The 14,527-nt window shown below is 36.8% G+C and overlaps 1 protein-coding gene across 4 annotated transcripts in view; it reads left to right on the top strand.

Annotated features, from left to right (window-relative positions):
* nadka (NAD kinase a) overlaps positions 1–11,471 on the top strand; it is a 32,103-nt gene extending 20,632 nt beyond the window's left edge. For 2 of the 4 annotated variants that reach the window (XM_053624643.1, XM_053624644.1), the window contains exons 4-12: positions 672–801; positions 1,022–1,130; positions 1,218–1,303; positions 2,794–2,896; positions 3,986–4,116; positions 4,646–4,745; positions 4,873–5,030; positions 6,261–6,343; positions 9,013–10,893. In XM_053624643.1, coding sequence (XP_053480618.1) covers positions 672–801; positions 1,022–1,130; positions 1,218–1,303; positions 2,794–2,896; positions 3,986–4,116; positions 4,646–4,745; positions 4,873–5,030; positions 6,261–6,343; positions 9,013–9,160 — 1,048 coding nt within the window. In that variant the 3' untranslated portion in view covers positions 9,161–10,893. Of the gene's footprint in view, positions 1–671; positions 802–1,021; positions 1,131–1,217; positions 1,304–2,793; positions 2,897–3,985; positions 4,117–4,645; positions 4,746–4,872; positions 5,031–6,260; positions 6,344–9,012 lie in introns of all 4 variants that reach the window. The other 2 variants (XM_053624642.1, XM_053624645.1) reach the window with 2 other exon arrangements.
* Positions 11,472–14,527: the final 3,056 nt, after the last annotated feature.

The following is a 14,527-nucleotide window of genomic DNA, read 5'->3' as shown; positions in this document are numbered from 1 at the left end:
CATATTTAGGGATATTTTCACATTTTGCATTAATCCATATTTTTATATTATTTTATATTTTCATATTTGCATTAATCCAGTCTGTTGTAAAGTTATTGCTGAAATCAAGTGCTGAACATTTTCACTCAGTCTGAGGTAGTGACTTCTAGGCTGCTTCTAAGGGCTTAGGCGTGCTAAATTATTTACTAAAAGATACAATGGACAACGTGCTAGATTCTTTAATTATGTCTTGTAATCAGTAAGAGCTGGTGGTTATAGAATGTTCTTGCTTGAATTAAAACTATCATGAATTCAGAAATGACTCTGATTCTCATATTCATAAGTTGTTTGGTTCCTGGTTACACAACAGCACTTTTTGACTGTATAGTATACAGTTATAGAAGGGAAATGATTTATAATCACACTGTCTGGTTTCCCCCAGATGAGGATGGGTTCCTTTTGAGTCTCGTTCCTCTCTAGGTTTCTTCCTGAGGTCCTCTCAGGGAGTTTTTCTTTACCACCCTCGAATCTGGCTCGCTCATTAGGGATACATTTATAAATTTAAAATTGATATCAGGAACGTTATACGTTTATATAAAGCTGCTTTGGTAATGTCCATTTGTTTTAAAAGCGCTATACAAATAAAAATTTTATTGAATCGAAGTGTGTGTGTGTGTGTGTGTGTTTCACAGGCATATCCAGGACCCAGCGAGTCAAAGGTTAACCTGGAACAAGCCACCCAAAAGTGTCCTTGTAATTAAAAAGATTCAGGATGTTAGTCTTCTGCAGCCTTTTAAAGAGCTTTGCATCTTCCTCACAGAGGTCTGAATCCTTCCTCACACTCCATAGATATGCAAAGCTGTTTGTGATTCTGAAAATGCAGTGTGTGAAGTCCTACATGTTGAAGTCCTTTTAAGTAATTTCTTATATCTGTAGAGACATCATATGCCATTGGAACTGGCATGTATTGTGCTGCTGCTGTTTTTTTTTTAATTCATCATAAACTAATTTGTTGTTCTGGTCATGTATTGATGCATTTTAGGAGAAAAACATGATCGTTTACGTGGAGAGGAAAGTCCTGGAGGACCCCGCCATTGCTAACGACGAGAGCTTTGTGGCCGTGAAAAAGAGTTTTTGCACTTTTAGAGAAGGTACACCATAGTTATTGGTTTGTTTGTTTTTTGTGTTGTTGTTTTTTCAGTGGTTATGTAATGCCTGACCTGCTTTACTTGTCGCAGATTATGACGACATCTCCAATCGGGTAGACTTCATCATTTGTTTGGGAGGAGATGGAACTTTGCTGTATGCTTCCTCCCTCTTCCAGGTACAGATGTAGGACTTGATTTATAAAGCAAAAGGAAACAAGCTCAGGTTCATATGTTATGACAGAAAGATTGCTCTACAGGAACATTGCAGATTCAGATTTGAGCTCGTGCCTGTAAATGTTGTGTGTGTTTAAGGATGGACAAATTACTACATTGCAAAAAAAAAAAAAGATAACACTTCAAAATATCTTGAATATATGCAAATTTGATATTTCTTATGAGATCAATATCAAGTAAATATAATAATAATAATAATAATAATAATATTAAATCACAGCCTGCTTTTTAGATGCTTTTACACATTTCGAGCTTTTTCTCATTCTAGTGGGAGACGATTTATAGAAATAAGTGCTTAAAATTAGGAAACGTCTGCCATTAGAACAAAACTATTTATTTTAAGCTTGAAATTCGTATACAAAACTTCTAGAAATAGGTTTAATAGTCATATGTTTAGTTTATTGTAATAAATAAAGTAGACTATTTTCAAGATATATTTTCACTTGGTAATGTTGTAATGTTTTGCAGTGTAGCCTGGATGCCCAGGACAAGCAGATTCCAGCTATCAGTTTTATTAAGTATAAAATTGAAGTAATATAGTATGCTGTCAATATGGGTTCTCCCCCTCTTTTTCGCTCATTAGCCAGAGGACAGTTACTGTCTTTTGGCTTTTGCAACTAAGCAAATGTTTTCATTTTATGCCAAATTCTGCAAAAGTATAAACCTATTTCATCATGGTTTACACAACATACAGTGCTGTGAAAAAGCATTTGCCCCATCCTGATTTCTTCTGTTTTTGTTTATCTCATACTAAATGAAAACAAAATGAGATAAAACAAAGGCATCCTGAGTAAACACAAAATGCATTTGCCCCCGTAATTACTAATTCCCCTAAATCTATGAAACTGCATTCGTAATGGAGTTCAGCTGGACTAGACGTCACAATAACACTATTGTGCATGTTGAACAATGCACAGTGTATGTGTAACTTCCTGGGTACTGCTATCAAACTGTTGTGTACATAGGGCTGGGCAATATGACAAATTTCATAATATGTATGATGATTGTATCATTTAGCTAAAAAACTGCTGGCAGAAGAGAAGCACTGGATTAAGATGTTGAAAATTAGTAACCGTGAAAACTGAGTAATGGCTTGCACTGACAAGGGGGAAATTTGTTATTTAAAACGTCACAATTAATTAAAAACATTGAACAAGAACAGCTTTTATATAGTTCCATTTAATTTGTAATAATAATTTTAAAAGAACTAAAGCTTTTTACTACATTTATATCATATTAGCATATCATAGCTTTATATGTCAGAGTGAGGGTCATATTATGATGTGGTGCCTTGGATATTTTTGCTAACACTCAAACAGATTTGCTGCCGAATTTACTGTACCTACATCAATGTAAAGAAATACTACAGGGCAAAATCTGAACGTATCGCTTCTCCAACATTTGCATTGCTGTGTTTTTGTGTTCATTCTAGGAGAGCGTTCCTCCAGTTATGCCCTTTCATTTGGGCTCTCTGGGCTTTCTGACACCTTTTAACTTCGACACCTACCAATCTCAGGTTACACAGGTTATTGAAGGTGAGTGTATAAGGATGTTGCAGTTTTTAATATTAACAGGAACTGACTTTATCTGTTCCAATTTTACACACTTTGCTTCCCTGTTTGTTTTAAGTCCAGGAAATTTTTTTGTTTTTGTTCCTTTTGCAGCTCCTTTCCCATCAGCCAAGCCCTGATGTGTGCACTCGTTTATATTATATTACACTTTTACAGAGAAGTGGAGATGTTATTGAGAAGTCTAGTCCTGAAGTGACCTCAGCCGGGGAACTTTCCCACTTGATTGTGTCATAGTCTTAGGGCCAGGATTAATCTGTGTGTGTGTGTGTGTGTGTGTGTGTGTGTGTGTGTGTGTGTGTGTGTGTGTGTGTGTGTGTATATATATATATATATATATATATATATATATATATATATATATATATATATATATATATATATATATATATATATATATATATATGTGTGTGTGTGTGTGTATATGTGTGTGTGTGTATATATATATATATATATATATATATATATATATATATATATATATATATATATATATACACACACACACATATAATATATAAGTATGTATGTACGTATGTATATGCATGTCATTTAAAACAACATCCATCAAATATTCTGTAATTGAGAGAAAGTCTTGTAGAATCACTAACTTAAAACCTTATTTTTTATATAGTCCAGTTTTCCCCCACAACTTTCTTCTTTTGTTTTGTTTTTTTGTTGTTGTTGTTTTGGGGTTTTTTGTTTTTTTTTTGCATCTGTGATGGTGTCAATTCATTTCTGATTACCACACATGAAATGGCATATGGTCGGAGCATGCAAACACAGTATCTATGATTCTATGACCGTTTTAATCAGTATATTGTGCTGCAAATATGTTTTCTCATGAGGTCCAGTAGCTGTTTCTAGCAAGCAGCCAGAAAGAATTATGGGTGGCTCAAAGAATCAAAGTGTCACAAAATAAATAGTGTAGCATATTCCAAATGTGTTACCTTTTGACAGCCCTCAGTTAAAAAAAAATATATTATTATTGTCTGCTAGGGGTTTTACTCATTTGCTTGGAATCCAATTTTTACTGGTCTGTAAATGTTTCTGCAGGCAACGCAGCCATAATCCTGCGGAGTCGACTGAAGGTAAAGGTGGTGAAAGAGAACTGGGAGAAAACCAGACCAAAAGAGAAAAATACAATCGTCGCAAACGAGTCAGGCCGCAGAACTATGCAATATCAAGTGAGTGATCGAGCATTGAGAGTCTCAGGGCAGAGGGTTGTCTGTGTATGTGTTTGTATGAAAGAGGATACTTTGTTAAATTTCCTGTTGGTTGGGTTTCTAAAAACGAATGTCACAATGCCTGATTACACTTATTTGAGACATATTTGAGATGTGTGTGAAGAAATGTATATTCACAAACGTGTGTGTGTGTGTGTGTGGTTATACCTAGCCACCATTGTGCTTTTCTGGTTAGTTAATGTGTACCTGCATTTTTAAAAGGCCAGTGTTTGCCCCACATAGGTGATCTGTTCATGTGGTTTGTTAGCATTAGCCACAAAATGTTGTATGTAGCACTAACCACAAATTCCCTGTGGGTATGTGACTGGATGTGTTATTGTGTGCAGTCATTTAGTAAAGCCATGTAAGAATTATGCCTAACCTACAGTGTCTCTCTCTCTCTCGCTCTCTTTCTTTCTCTCTTTCTCTCTCGCGCTCTCTCTCTCTTTCTTTCTCTCTCGCGCTCTCTCTCTCTCTCTCTCTCTCTCAGGTGCTAAATGAGGTTGTTGTGGACCGAGGTCCCTCCTCCTACCTCTCTAACGTTGATCTTTTCCTGGATGGTCACCTGATCACTACTGTACAAGGCGATGGTCAGTACTCATATTAATAGCTGAATTCTGTTATTGAATATTATTTCTGCTATAAAACCTGAATGTGCCACTATTTCAAAGCTCAGCAACAATTTCCCTAATCTCCAAATTATCTCCACCTTGTCAGGCGTGATCGTGTCCACGCCGACAGGCAGTACTGCGTACGCCGTAGCAGCAGGAGCCTCCATGATCCACCCCAACGTCCCAGCCATCATGATCACCCCCATCTGTCCTCACTCGCTCTCTTTCAGACCCATAGTAGTCCCTGCTGGCGTCGAGCTCAAGGTAACGCAAGACGCCCGAGACAAATGTAAAGCACTTTACCAGAGTTTCACTAATAATGGATGAGTAATAATCTACCAGTATGCAAAGGGAACTGAAATATAAACACCTCTATATAGCAAGGCTTGACTAATGGGAAAGCAGTGGCAAAAGGAAAGAAACTTCCAGGAACAGGAAAGGATAGTGTATAAACGAAGGAAATCAATTCATGTGATTAGATTCATGCACGTAGCTGTAGAACAGAGTAAGAATAAACTCCCTGTTTTTGTGTGTTATATGCTTGGTATTGTGCCATGCAGCCTGATTATAGTGAAATTTAGGACCTTACTCCTGTAGTGTTTACTGTAAAACCCAAAGTTTATGTACCTGTCCTTTACTTGTTACAACTTCACTATTTAGCATATTTCATACTGTATAATATTATGTCATATTCATGATTATATACACAGCACTGTTGGATTCTCAATTCTGATTGGTCAGAAGGAGTTGATTAATTTTCTCGAACAGCAGCTCTGACGATAGTTCTGACTGTAATTCACCTAAACATTCTCATTCACTTGTATTTGCGGATGCGTTGTTATTTTACAAAGAAGAACGTCTATTTGTTGATATGGTGACATTTTCAGTGAGGACACGTTCGTTTAACATTTCTGGAAAGTGTCTCCGGTGTCACTGTCTTATATGTATCAGTATTACGTTTTTGGACACAGGAGAGTTTCAGGATTCTGCACTTCCTTGTTCTCTAACCTGACAAGCTGCTTTTTTTGTGTTGTATCTAACTTCAAGAAAGAGAGGGGGAATAAAAGAGACAGATGAGGACATAACAGGGTCGAACAAGTTGTTTGACAAGATTAAATATACATTTTTCCCCATTTATATTCATGACGTTGTTCTTTAATAAATAAGAATGGTCATCCTGGCTTAAGTGCTGTTGCAGAAGAGGAGTCTCTGAACTTAACTCCGCTTTACATCACACCACCCCATCATTGATTATTTTCTTACAATGGCACACCTTGTTGCATTTTATTCCTTATATAATTTACCTTTGACCTTTTATATATGTGATAAACAGTTTATTGTATATGTAGTAAAGCGTAGCGTCATGTCTTTGTCTCCACCATCATGTTACCTGCCTTTAGTTCACAGCAAGCCATGATGGTACATTTGAATGTAATATTTCTTGAGATCTGGTTGAAATATGACTGACAATGCACCATGATATTCTGCCTTTAGATTATGCTATCATGTGAGGCCAGAAACAATGCATGGGTTTCCTTTGATGGGAGGAAACGGCAGGAGATTGGACATGGAGACAGGTGAGCGTTTAAGATCCTTGCAGTTACTGACTAAACCCCACTGGTAAAATGAACAGTACAAGTCCATATGAAACTCTCCATACAATGGTGCTTGAACGTTTGTGAACCCTTTCGAATTTTCTATACCCACCGAAATACACACCTGATTGTCGTCCCATTGACTGAAAACACCCGGCTCTAATTTCACCTTCAGATGAACTGCTAATCCTAGAGCTTCACATGCTTTTGCCACTCACAGATATGCAATATTGGATCATTTTCCTCAATAAATAAATGACCAAGTATAATAATTTTGTTTCATTTGTTTAATTAGGTTCTCTTTGTCTACTTTTAGGACCTGTGTGAAAATCTTATGATGTTTTAGGTCATATTTATTCAGAAATATAGAAAATTTCTAAAACAAACTTTCAAGCACCAATGTATGTGTATATATATATGGATGGATGGATGGATGGATGGATCTCATGATGGACACGTATAACAACTGAAAAGCAGAACGGTGTGTAATTATAATCACATTCTGTCTGGTACCCAAAAACGTACATACATCCCTGGCCCCCAGGAATACCAGTGTCAGATTTGGGATACAATGGAGCCAGAACGTTTATGTTGCCAAAAAAGGTCAGGGTAAACGACAATTGATCAGGTGTTGCACCAGATCCTAGAACATGAGCATTTGAGACGTGAAACTGATCCTGTAGTCATAAAGGATGTGAATAATTCAAATAGGAACATGGCTTACTTATTCTTACACTAGCCTTGTAGCTCCCATGCCAATCTAAAGAAGCAATGTTCACAATGGACATGTGTTGGCTAATTGACTGCATTTGAACTAAGAGGAGGGGAAATATTTAATTTTTTTCACCGAACAAGTTCTTTACAGCCTAAAGTAGTTTAGCAAAACAGTGTAGACATTTTCACTGCCAGTCTTGAGACATACTGCCCTTGAAATACTGGGTTTAGGAGTTTTTCTTTCTTCACATATACAGATCAAGTACATTCCTGTATAGTAACTTCAGCTTTCCTGAGCTCTGTACTGTTCCACCCTGAATGCTGAAAGAATGCATTGTAAACAGGGGGGAGAAATGATAAACTCATTAGTTAGCCCACAGGGGAAATGGAAGCTCCAGTGTGCTGGCCAGTCCCATGTTCTGGTTGCCTGGACACCTAATTAACTAGGCGAAAAAATGAAGACTGGAGGAAATGAACGAGTATATGATGATGAAGCACATCGTATTTTCTCTAGACCTGCCACAATATACTGTTCACACCGGTACGGTATCCCTAGTTCAAACCGGTAATACATTTGTATTAGCACTGGTTAGACACTAGATGACGCTATGGGGTAATGTTCGCTACGCAATGGCCTACAGTACACAATAACGCAAGGCAGCTTTGATTTTTATTTTTAACAAAATATGAAACTGGAAAAAAAAAATTTAATCAAATTAAAATTCTGTTGTTTACCAAACCTCTACCAACACACCAAACAACAAATATATACACGTTTGTGCTGCCCCTCTGACCTCGCACAGTTGTTCCTGTCAGTTAAATATAACGTCTTCTGTCCGTGCGCATGCTATGCTCCTCTGTAATTTTGATGCGTCGGTAAATAACTTTCGATGCGTTCATTTAATTTATTTCATCACACACACTCTTCATTGTGTGACTATACATTATCTAATGCTGTTCTATTTGCTAAGATATTGATTTTATAGGAACTGTTGTTATGTAAGTTTCATTCAGAATGTTTTTCCTCCATTTTAACCGGTGTAAAATTTCATACCGGTATCGTCCCTCATGACTGGTATGACCGTATACCCAGTCTTTCCACATTCCTCTGTTCCCCTGGCTCTGAAAAGATTGTCTTGTCATCTGTGCAAGCTAGTTAATCTGACCAGTGAAAATCCTTCTACGGTTAAGCAGATTGGCTGATATTTGTATCGTAGCAGGCGTCGGGATTCAGAACAGGTTGGTTCCGAGGTTCCCAAATGTTTTGGACAAATGACCCCAAATGGACATTATGAATTTTCTCTGACCCTAAGCCTTGACATTTTTAGCTTCTCCTTTTTAGGACATTGTCATGTTTGTTTTCTTGTGTTGATCCACCAAGTCAGTCACGCGGTGGATCGATGGAGAAATTCTTTTTTGTTTTTTTTTTTTGTTTTTTTTAATATATATAAACTGCAGAACTCCTACACTAGTACAGCGCATCAATTGCACTAGCGTAGGAGTTCTGCAATAAAACTAGTTGAATACACAATCTGTTTAGATAGGTAGAGTGATCAGTTGTAATATTAATTTGTAAAATAAATGAAATATAAGGGGACTGCGTTTGTCTTATGACCCCATTTGTAAATCAACCCCTGGTTTGAGAACCGCTGAGTTGTTTATAGTTCCAGCATCAAGGTGCATCGCATCACCATGAAGTGCATTAAGCTTACCGTAACGTACCAAATGCCTACATACTGTACCAAAGGAAACATTTTTCTGGCTGTTCAACCTACCTGCCTTTTGTGGGGTTTTTTAAGAATATCCTGGACTGCTTGCACCGGACACCTGGGCTACTGAGTGGTCCGTCCCTGTTTAAAGTTTTCCAATGTTTAGACTGAAATTTGGGTTGCATGTTATAGAATTAATGATTTACAATTCTCCTCTTCTTTCTCCAGCATCACCATCACCACGTCGTGCTTCCCCGTCCCATCCATCTGTTTCCGGGACCCAGTGAACGACTGGTTTGAAAGTCTGGCTGAGTGTTTGCATTGGAACGTGCGCAAGAAGCAGAGCCACCTGAGCTCAGAGGAAGAGGAGTTTTGAGCATTTCCTCAGAAGCACTTTTGTTTCGTTTTTCTTCTTTTCTTTTTTTTTTTTATGCCTCTCTGGGACATGACATCCCACTTTTGACCACAGACTTTTGTGAAGCTGTTGCTTCTTGGTCAATTTTGTGTGCTAGTAACCATTTTAAAAAAAAATAATAATAATTAAAATATACAATTCTAATTTGTAGATGGTGTATGACATAACGGTCATAAAGTGCCAGGAATATTTCAAAGTAGTTTCATGATGACGCACTATGAGGAGTTCGAGTGAAACATCAGGTCTTGTTAGCTCGTGCATGAGGAGCATTTAAGCACCACAGCAATAACTGGATATCAATCAGAATCGTGCCTTAAATTACATAGAATGTTAGAAATCCTTCATGGGGTGTGTAACGACGTTTTACATTTGTGTATCATAGTTATAGATATTCTATAAATAAATGTCAGGCCAGAGGGACTCATTTGTGCAGAGCCCTGCACAAACATAAAAGCTAGTACATTCATATTTTAGTATATTTTGATCTAAGAAACTACTGTTTAATTTTACGAGTCTTTCAGGTAAACATCCACCATGAAGTATTTGATTCCTAAGATCATAGTTCATTCCAGGTCTGTTGGGACCACTGTTTCTTTTTTTTCTTTTTTTCCCCCCAGATTTAAGGTTTTGAGCAATATTTTATTAAGGAATTCTGGCTATCGGTTATTGTTGTCCCATTCCATCACCTTTTTGAGTTTCTAGTTATTTATGTATATTGAGTGTTCAGCAGCGTGCCGTTTCAAGTGTCCTTCTCACTGAACTTTAGCTTTACGTGTCAGAATATTTAACAGGCTTCTTTACCACCGAAAGACTTCTCGAAAGGACTTATTTCATGTTACTATGTTGCTCTTCGTGCAGTCATGTGCACTTGGTCCAGTTTACTACAATATTATGGCTATCGGAGGTCAATTCAGCCACTTGTGCCCTGGTATAAAAGACGAGAAAACGAGGAAAAATCTGTTTACATTCATTCTCCCTCTCGGACACGACTGATCTTTTTTTATTTAATCATCGTTCAGATAATGTAAGAAGAAACTTGCATTGTCATTAATAATGTCATATTTATGTCCTCTACCTGTTAAATAGCTTCGGTAAGTAATGTGTTGTCCTGGTATATGTTACTTTGGAGCCACCATCTTTATTATCATGAATTCATGTTCTCTTACCTTTTTTGACCCACTGTATAACCAGGTGAAGTAAAGCAAAATGTCCAGTCTTAATTACTCTCAGTGACATAATTTATACAGTTGATCATCTGTGAGTGAGTAGATACAACGCTCAGGAGAGAATTCATTCGGCAAAGCCGAGGTGGCAGCGTAATGAGGGGTCTTATTCTTTCTTTCAAATCTGCTTAAGACGTGACTAATTAAAACATTACGTGTGTTTTTGTTGGAATTGTCTAAATCCTTTCACGCAACCCTTTTCATCAGGTTAATTTTTTTTATTTTACACACTTTTTTGTAATGTATCTTTTCAGAACGTATTCTAAATGGGTCTTGAATTTTTTTTTTTTTGTATAGCACTTTAATAAATGATCTACAGCTGATCAAACTCTCAGTAAGATAAAGGTTTGTGTACTGTTGTTTTATGACCTCGACATTTATTACTAAAGCACACTACAGTTGTGGATTTTATTTAAGGTTATATTTTGTTTTAAAAAAAAAACAAAAATTAATATTACATGGATTGAACTGATTAGTAATGATAACTGAGATCTGTTGGAGATGCACAGAAGAAAGTCTTATTTGTCTCACAATTTTTATTTTTGTAAAAATGTTTGGGGACGGTGTGGAGATTATGTGCACGTTCTCCCTGTGTTAACATGGGTTTCCTCTGGGTTCTCCGGTTTCCTTTCACCTCCCAACAATATGCCAGTAGGTGGTTTGGTTATCCTACAGGTGGGAACAGATCCACCATGACTAGGATAAAGGAGTTACTGAAAGTGAGTAAAAGAAATGACACATTGGGGGTTTTTTGAGGGCGAGAGAGGGAAAAAATGTTTATCACGGCTATAACATAAGTGATCAACTAACTTGTCTCTTGAACCTTCAACAAAGTCCCTGTGAAGTGTCTTAAAACATGTAGCATTATTTGATATGTTGGGGTTATTTCCACTGAAACAGGGTGGGACATATCGGGTGGTCCCGCCCCCTTTTTTTAAATAGCCAATAGCATTTAACTTGCCTCACAACCAGGAAACTTACAACTGTTGGGGCAGGACACTTCAGATTCTGATGAGAAGTAGAAATGCAGAATATCAAAATTGTCGATCCGTATTGGTGGTAAAGAGAGACGGTACATAAATTTGAATGTGTGTGTGTAATAGCTATATCTCTATCTCTCTCTCTCTCTCTCTCTCTCTCTCTCTCTCTCTCTGTGTGTGTGTGTGTATATGTGTATGTGTGTGTGTGTGTGTGTGTGTGTGTATATGTGTATATGTGTGTGTGTGTGTGTGTGTGTATATATATATATATATATATATATATATATATATATATATATATATATATATATATATATATATAGAGAGAGAGAGAGAGAGAGAGAGAGAGAGAGAGAGAGATATATAGAGAGAGAGATATATATATATATAGAGAGAGAGAGATATATATAGAGAGAGAGAGAGAGAGATATATATATATATATATAGAGAGAGAGAGAGAGAGATATAGAGAGAGATATATATATATATATATATAGAGATAGATATATATAGAGATATATATATAGAGATATATATAGAGATATATATAGAGATATATATATATAGATATATATATATAGAGAGAGAGAGATATATATATAGAGAGAGAGAGAGAGAGAGAGAGAGAGATATAGAGATATATATATATATATATATATATATATATATATATACATACACACACATACACACACACACACACACACACACACATACACACACACACACTCTAAATGTGAATTTTGTCACTGTTTTGGAGCACAATATATTCATACTAAAAGCCACAAAACTTCAATTTTGATTTCATGGGGACTTTGAATTGAATTAATAATCCATTAAAATATGTCATGTGTCCTTCATTAATCGATTAAACAATGCAATCAGTGGTAAATCGCTGTATTATGAACAGTAACACACTCCAGAACCAAAACAGCCACTGGTTTCAGAATAAAGTTGTTACTGACAGTGCCACCTCTTGGCCAAATGGCCACAGTATGGTTATGAAATAATGTGAAAAAATCAGAACGTTGCTGAATAATGTGGGAAAATCAGATCATTGTAAAAAGATTAATTGTTAAAACATAATGTGGAAAATGAGAATTGTCGATAATTTATGCAACGTTTTATGAACAGGCAAAATCTTGTTGGTTTGGGCCTGTTTTGCTGCATCTTGGTCTGGTCGGCTTGCCATCATTGATGGAACAAATAATTCTGAATTATACCAGCAAATACTAAAGGAAAATATCAGAATATCTGTCCTGAATCTGAATCTCAAGAGAAAGTGGGTCATGTAGCAAGGCAACGACTCTAAGCACACAAGTCATTCTACCAAAGAATGATTAATAAAGGATAAAGTTAATGTTCTGAAATGGCCAAGTCAAAGTCCTGACCTTAATCCAATAGAAATGTTGTGGAAGAACCTGAAGCAAGCAGTTCATGTGAGGAAACTCACCAACATCCCAGAGCTGAAGCTGTACTGAGCAATGGGCTAAAATTCCTCCAAGCCGATGTGCAGGACTGATCAACAGTTGCCAGATATGTTTAGTTAGTTATTGCTGCACAAGGGGGTCACACCAGATACTGAAACCAAAGGTTCACATACTTCTGCCACTCACAGATATGTAATATTGGATCATTTTCCCCAATAAATAATATTATTGTCTCATTTGTTTAATTGGGTTCTCTTCATCTACTTCTTCCGATGATGTTTTAGGTCACATTTATGCAGAAATATAGAAAATTCAAAAGGGTTCACAACCTTTCAAGCACCACTGTATGTGTGACCCTGTTACTGAAACCCATTTACCTGACTAAAAGAAGAGTAAAACCAGTAAGTCACATTTTTCATCAAGACCCTCTCTACCAGGAGAAAAGTATGTCCCCTCAACTCATATTATTCAAATATTATTATTACTTGACTTTGTCCAGCTCAGCAGCTCAACTCTGTTACTAAGATTGAAGCTACAAATGCTGACAACTCTGTTACCCAACTGTACTGAAAGTAAATTGAATGTCCTTGATGTCCTCATGCTACTAGCTTGGATGCTACTTCACCACATGTTCTTTATTTGCCAATTTTATGCTTAAAAAAACCCTAAACCATTAATCATTTAATTGCAACATGCCGTTACTGTTAGCAAAGAAACCTTATATAAAAAATTAGATATTGCTGCCAGAGATGAGTCAATACATTTTAAAATAAAACACTTTTAAAGGCTAAATCCTGAAGTACCCTTCATATTTTGGTGTGTTTTCCTTCTCTAACTCTGTTCAACCTAGTTTCTGGTTTATTGAGTGGCTGAGGAGTTGAATCATGTGAGCTGGGAGAAGAGAGAACACTTATATGTGCATTGTCTCACTCCATGGTTGAGAAACACTGACTCCACTACTTCTTTTGAAAATGTGGAATATTACTTCTCATTTTTTACACATGACTGAAAATGTTTTTCTTCCCTCAGCTGAACACTATCTGTTTAGTGAAGTGAATAACATTGATTATCTCGTTACAATCCCACCTGTCAAGAGCAGCAAGTGAACAGACAGTTTTCGAAGATGATGTGTTGGAAGCGGGAAAAATGGATCTGCAGCATCTTTAAAACATCAGGTCTTGTGAGCTGTTCCCAGTATGCAGTGGTTAGTACCAACCAAAAGTGGTCCAAGGAAGGACAACCAGGGAACCGGTGACAGGGCATTGGCTTACAGGACTTAAAGGATCTGCTGCTAAGGTCTTGGTGCCAGGTACCACAGCACACCTTCAGAGGTCTTGTGGAGTCAGAACTGTTTTGGTGGCACAAGGGGGACCTACACAGTATTAGGCAGGTGGTTTTAATGTTATAGCTGATCGGTATATTTTATTCATGCTCATAAAAAGCAGTACTTGTTCAATTGAGGATCTTGCGCAGTTTAAGAGTTTCCAAACCAAAAGAGAAGAAAGTGCTTGCCTTGCAATAGCTTCTTAATTTGATACACCGCAAACACCCTATAAAGTTCCCAGTCTTTACCAACCGTTCTTAAAAAAAATATATATATATATTCTGACACTGAGTTTGACACATTGCATACGGCAACTTCAAACACAAAGAGCATCTAAACATTCAGGATCAGTTTTGAGCCTACAAGAGAAG

The sequence above is a fragment of the Ictalurus furcatus genome, chromosome 5 (assembly GCF_023375685.1).
Source record: "Ictalurus furcatus strain D&B chromosome 5, Billie_1.0, whole genome shotgun sequence".
Lineage (NCBI taxonomy): Eukaryota > Metazoa > Chordata > Actinopteri > Siluriformes > Ictaluridae > Ictalurus > Ictalurus furcatus.
This window is presented reverse-complemented; position numbering and strand designations above follow the sequence as displayed.